The sequence below is a fragment of the Gloeophyllum trabeum genome (genome assembly GCF_000344685.1).
Source record: "Gloeophyllum trabeum ATCC 11539 unplaced genomic scaffold GLOTRscaffold_00053, whole genome shotgun sequence".
In the NCBI taxonomy this organism is placed as follows: domain Eukaryota; kingdom Fungi; phylum Basidiomycota; class Agaricomycetes; order Gloeophyllales; family Gloeophyllaceae; genus Gloeophyllum; species Gloeophyllum trabeum.
Genome location: NW_006920462.1, coordinates 3662 through 8555, shown reverse-complemented (window position 1 = coordinate 8555; position 4894 = coordinate 3662). Strand labels below are relative to the sequence as shown.

The window sequence follows — 4894 nt, the reverse complement described above, 5'->3', positions numbered from 1 at the left end:
AAATATGCCTTCCTCACTGAGTCCCCCCTTTGCCAGCTCGCCCTCCCGTCTTCGTTCTTTTGGCGGGCTGATCTTTCCTCATCCTCACTTAGTCTTTTCTCGCGCCGAGTACGTCGTGTTATCTCCATGCTTTTTGCTACGAACTCACACCCTTCCCCTCAGCTCGCCCTCCCGTTCGCTCTGTGCGGTCCTTTATTCCCCTTCCCTAGCTTCGTCTTCGATTGCGGTGAGTCTCCTCTTCTCAAGCTATATGGGCGACAGACTCATGCCATCCCGCAGCCCATGCCTTACGTCGGTGAAGACACCATCCTCAGATTTCAGGACGCGTTCGGCCGCGATGACCAATCGCTCCGCCGAGTCTACGCATCCTCCTTGAGGAGTCTCTACCCCCACCTTTTTTTCACTTACGAGCCCAGGCCCCACAACATATTTGTCACAGAGTCCGGCCAAGTCTTCACCTCGCCTTCCTCCACCTATCTGCCTCCTATACCCCGCCGTCTATCAGACGAAAACATTCCTACCGTGCAATGGTTCATGTCGGTACAATGGTCTAATAACTCCTTTCCTTGGGCCGCCTGGACACCGACTCGACTCGAGACGTCGGTGCCTATGTACAGGGTTCTCTCCTTGCCCCACAACTTGCCCTACGAGTGCCGCAACGGGAAGTACTTCTTGAAGGGCGATATTGTCCAGCACTGGCAACAACTGGAAGAATGTCTTTTCTATTCAGCATTGAAATTCATGGAAGGTTTTACGTTGCCTCTCACTCCCCTCTCCGGTACTTATATCGTCCCCACCCGATATGGTTATCACAATGGATATGGTACACTATCTACCCTCCAGCGTCGGGTTTCTCTGTCTCGATTGGCCTTCCTCCCTCTCATAGGCATGCTTTGCTGGGCCTACAACATACGGGGCGAACTCATGAAACGGCGCGAGGGGAAGCTTCTCCTTGAACATGCTGATCTGCCCGCTTCTTGGCTCGGTATCCTCAGGGAGCAAGACTGGTACCTCGCCAGCGTACCTAGGGCTGGCGTCATCGTTGATCCGCTGACTTGCCAGTGGCCCAACTTTATCAAAACCGCCGTCGAGAAGGTACCCTTGTGGATTGCGATTCCTCCGTCGGAAGACCCTGCTCGGACCATGACCGATCTTCAACTCTCCCCCGCATATATGCCGTACTGTCCAACGTTGAAGTGCATCGAACTCGCCATTCAGCGTGGGGGCACGTTGTTGTGGGAGCATCGGCAGTCGCTGCTGCACTCAGGGCCATCCGCCCCTGATGAGGCAGCCTCCTCTGAGTCAGCACCCCCTCAGGCAGACGCAAGTGCCGCCCCTACGAACGAGCCGGAGGATGAGGCTGAATACGAAGAACTTGCCAGTCCGCTCGATAAGAAGATTGCCGGCGATGCGGTGGAGTGGTTCAAGAGGAAGGAACGATCAGTACAGGAGCACCTCCAGAAAACCACTGACCGTAGCCTGATCGCAAAGCATCACAATGCTATGGAGATGCTCAAGAAAGGCGATTACGGGCCCGTCAAAGCCCGGTACTTTGAGCTGGTCAAGGGACGGGACGGATGGATCAAAAAGTTTTACAGTGCAAGGGATGCTCCCGATCGTTGGCTATCCGTTGTTCGTCGGCCACAATGTCTATTATTTGATCCCTTCGAGTATGCATGGTATGCGTGCGAGGCAGTATGCCCGCCTCCCCAGACGACCGCAGAAATCTACGATGAGATTTTCAGGTCAGACTCGGGTGACGAGGATGATGACGGCGATTATTATCCCCCGCCTGCCCCCAATGTTGCGCAAGCAGCGCCCCCGTCCCAGCCCGATTTCAATTCGCTGGTTGCGAAGACTTTCCCCGGCCTTTCGCTCCAAGCAGAGACATTCACCGTAGAGCCGCTCTCTACCATACTGCGGTCTAGGTATGGCATTGCAAGCCACCTCCTCGCCGGTCCGCCTTGCTCTGAACCCAAAGCCGGCTTCTACGTGGCCAACTGTCTGTCTTTAGGTCTCACTCAAGGCCCCGAGTGGATGCCTCCATCACCATTGGTCGAATTTCTGTCGTGTTTCGCTCCTCGCAAAGCCCTGTCCCCCCATACTCCTAAGCAAGGCCAGTCATCTGGTATTGCCGCTACGCGTCATCGCTCGTCCGCATCTCACCCGCCCACTTCTCTGAGTCACCGCCCCTCTTCCGACAGGGCGTTGTTGAGGGCAACATCATCGCGCTCGTCACATGCCCCATACGACAGGAATTCTCCTGGGCGCTCCGCAGCGTCTCGCCCTCCCCCTCGCACGTTTCTGGAGTCGGATCTCTTTTCGCGTGATCTCACTCCGTTTGGTCACCATTTCCGCATAGGCTCGTTGGATGTGTGGGACGCTCGGGATCCCAAGCGTGTTCCCATGCGTTGGTATTTGCTCTTGGACAAGGGGCCTGGAACGAGCCAATGGGTCATAGCGGTCAAGGACGCTTTGACCGCTGTCCAGTGCCTTCGCGGGTTTCCTTCGTGCTCTTCCTCGCGCGATCTCGCGGCCTGCCTTCTGCAGCGGGGCATCGCCTTTCAAACCTTGGGCCGGCGTGAAATCAAGTCGGACTATAGCCCTCGCCCACTACCCCCTCGTTCCGAAACCTTGGGTCTGGGAGTTCGCGAGGAGGGGTATTCCCCTGATTATTGCGACTTTGTGGCCTATGTGCGCGCGCGCGATCGTGTCTTTGCCGATCACGTCGTTCTGCGGGCTGCTTTTCTCAGCGGAGGACTACCTTGGCGAATGGCCTTGGACTCGCGCGGCCATTTGGATATCTCCTTAGTGGTCGCGGGACCTCTCGGACACGATGGATCCTATGGCCTGGAATTGCGGGATCAAAGGTACCTATACTTCGACGATGGCCTTTCTCTCCCAGACATGGACGCCCTGTCGGGCGTTTACCTCATCAAGGGTAAGTCCTTCGTAGTTTCCCCCCGCACCTTCTGCTTACTTCATCCCCATTGCAGATTCTCAGCCTGCAGAGGAGCGCCACATGGCCTGGTTCCCTTCGATCAAGCACTGGCTCAACAGTGGCGTCTATGTCGGTTACTGGTCTCACCGCAACGAGGAGTGGTACCGGGAGCGTGTGGCCGTCCTCGAGACTCTAGCCAATTGCCGTTTCGAAGAAGGGCGGTACATGGTCCATCAGCGCGACAGCCACTCAGGACAGGCCGTTGTCGGGGAATTTAAATATCCGTTTCCCATACTCACGTTGAAGTCGTGGAAGACCCTACTTGGCAATCGCAAGGAGAGTCGCGAGTTTGAGGCCGCCTTCCAGCGCGCTGCGAGAGACTGCGTGTGCCAGTTGCTCAGTCAGCGGCAGTAATATTAATATTTTGTAAGTCATGTTACTATTCTCGTCTCAGACACGGCTGATATTCTCAGCCCTTCGTCCCCACTATTCGCATGACTATCTAAATACAGTATAATTCCTTGGCACCTGTATAGAACTGTCCCGCCCGTCTAATCTAGTATTGTCCCTAATGCCTCATCCTTTTGCGTTGGGCCATCGGCTCAAGAACAGGCTTCGCAAATGTGATTACTGCCATGATTGTTGGCTCCCTCAGTCTAACGCACACCGCAGCCCTGATCACCGTAGTTTTGAGTCAACCACCGGCTTGTCGTCTCCCTGCCCTTTCCCCGACTTTGTGCCCTCTCGCTTTTGGTATATTCTCTCCGACTCAGAACTGGCGGATAGCTGTTCATTTCGAGTTTGGAATACCTCAGGACCATTCTGAAGCTGTCCTGGGACCTTGAGCGGTGGTGAGCACGGGCGTCGGTCGGTTCTGCAATGCGCTCGAGGTGGTGATCTGGGCTTTGTTGCGATGGGATGCGGAGCGGATGGAGTAATGCAGTTGCGATTGCCAGCACATGCTCGCGTGGTGCGAATGAGATTGGACTTCTACCTATGATAATGTTTGGCCTTATACTTATGTCATGCCTTGTCAGTCGTGCAGTATGTGGGGGGTTACAGCATGTGTCAATTGCCACGTCTCGTATCTGTACTTCTCTGATATTGATCATACTGTAGTAGTACCTCCTAGACATACCTGACATTCTATATATACCTGAAGTTGTGCTCCAGTTCTGAGTGGTGTGTCTATGTGCATGTTTCACTGAACGTGGTGTGGCAAGCCGAATCTCAGCCGCCCAATACGGCACTGAACTGATAGAGCCGTGAGTGGCGCTGTGTGTTCCCGTATCGCACAAACCAGTTAGGTTCCGGATTTCGGGTTCGAGCTTGCAAGCTCGGCTGTGTGGCGCGTGGTCAGGTGGGACCGGGCCTGACTTATAAGATTATAAGAAAATATTATATATTTGTTGTATCTACTCGACGTACCATACGCGATTGCCCTTTGGGCAACCGACCGCTCGGGGCAAGCTCTTCTGTTTGCTATGAATATTTCAACAAAACTCATGTTGATGGGTTGGGTACGGGTACCCACACGAGTTTCAGGTTTGAAAAGAGCCCCCGACAATCCCTTCTGGAGATCCCGCCTGTTCATGGTAGCACCGAATGCAGCCCATAACATGTACCCACACATAGCTTAACCCATCACCTGCCCTTCGGCCTACCTGAACTGGTACATTTCACTTATATTCTCACGTAGGGTCACAGACCATGGCGTAGGCAGGTCTGACCTTACGTGACATGCATAAGTACAAGATTCTGTGAATATGCACCAACTCAGGATTTACAGTATGCTGATAATCCATACAGTACAGAGGAGACTGCCTACACCATATGGTGTATAATGTGAAGCTGAAACATCTCACCATAACTGTTACATTATGCTGAGATATTTCATGGCAGTTAACAATGCCAACGCCAACTTACCGAAGGGCATGGATATCATCTTGAATG

The 4894-nt window shown here is 53.9% G+C and overlaps 1 protein-coding gene across 1 annotated transcript; it reads left to right on the top strand.

The window, feature by feature from the left end:
* Positions 1-126: 126 nt before the first annotated feature.
* GLOTRDRAFT_134225 (uncharacterized protein) lies at positions 127-3355 on the top strand (the record flags this gene model as incomplete). Its single annotated transcript, XM_007873217.1, has 2 exons — positions 127-2941; positions 2997-3355. 2 exons carry the CDS (start codon positions 127-129, stop codon positions 3353-3355), a joined length of 3174 nt encoding a protein of 1057 aa, XP_007871408.1.
* Positions 3356-4894: the final 1539 nt, after the last annotated feature.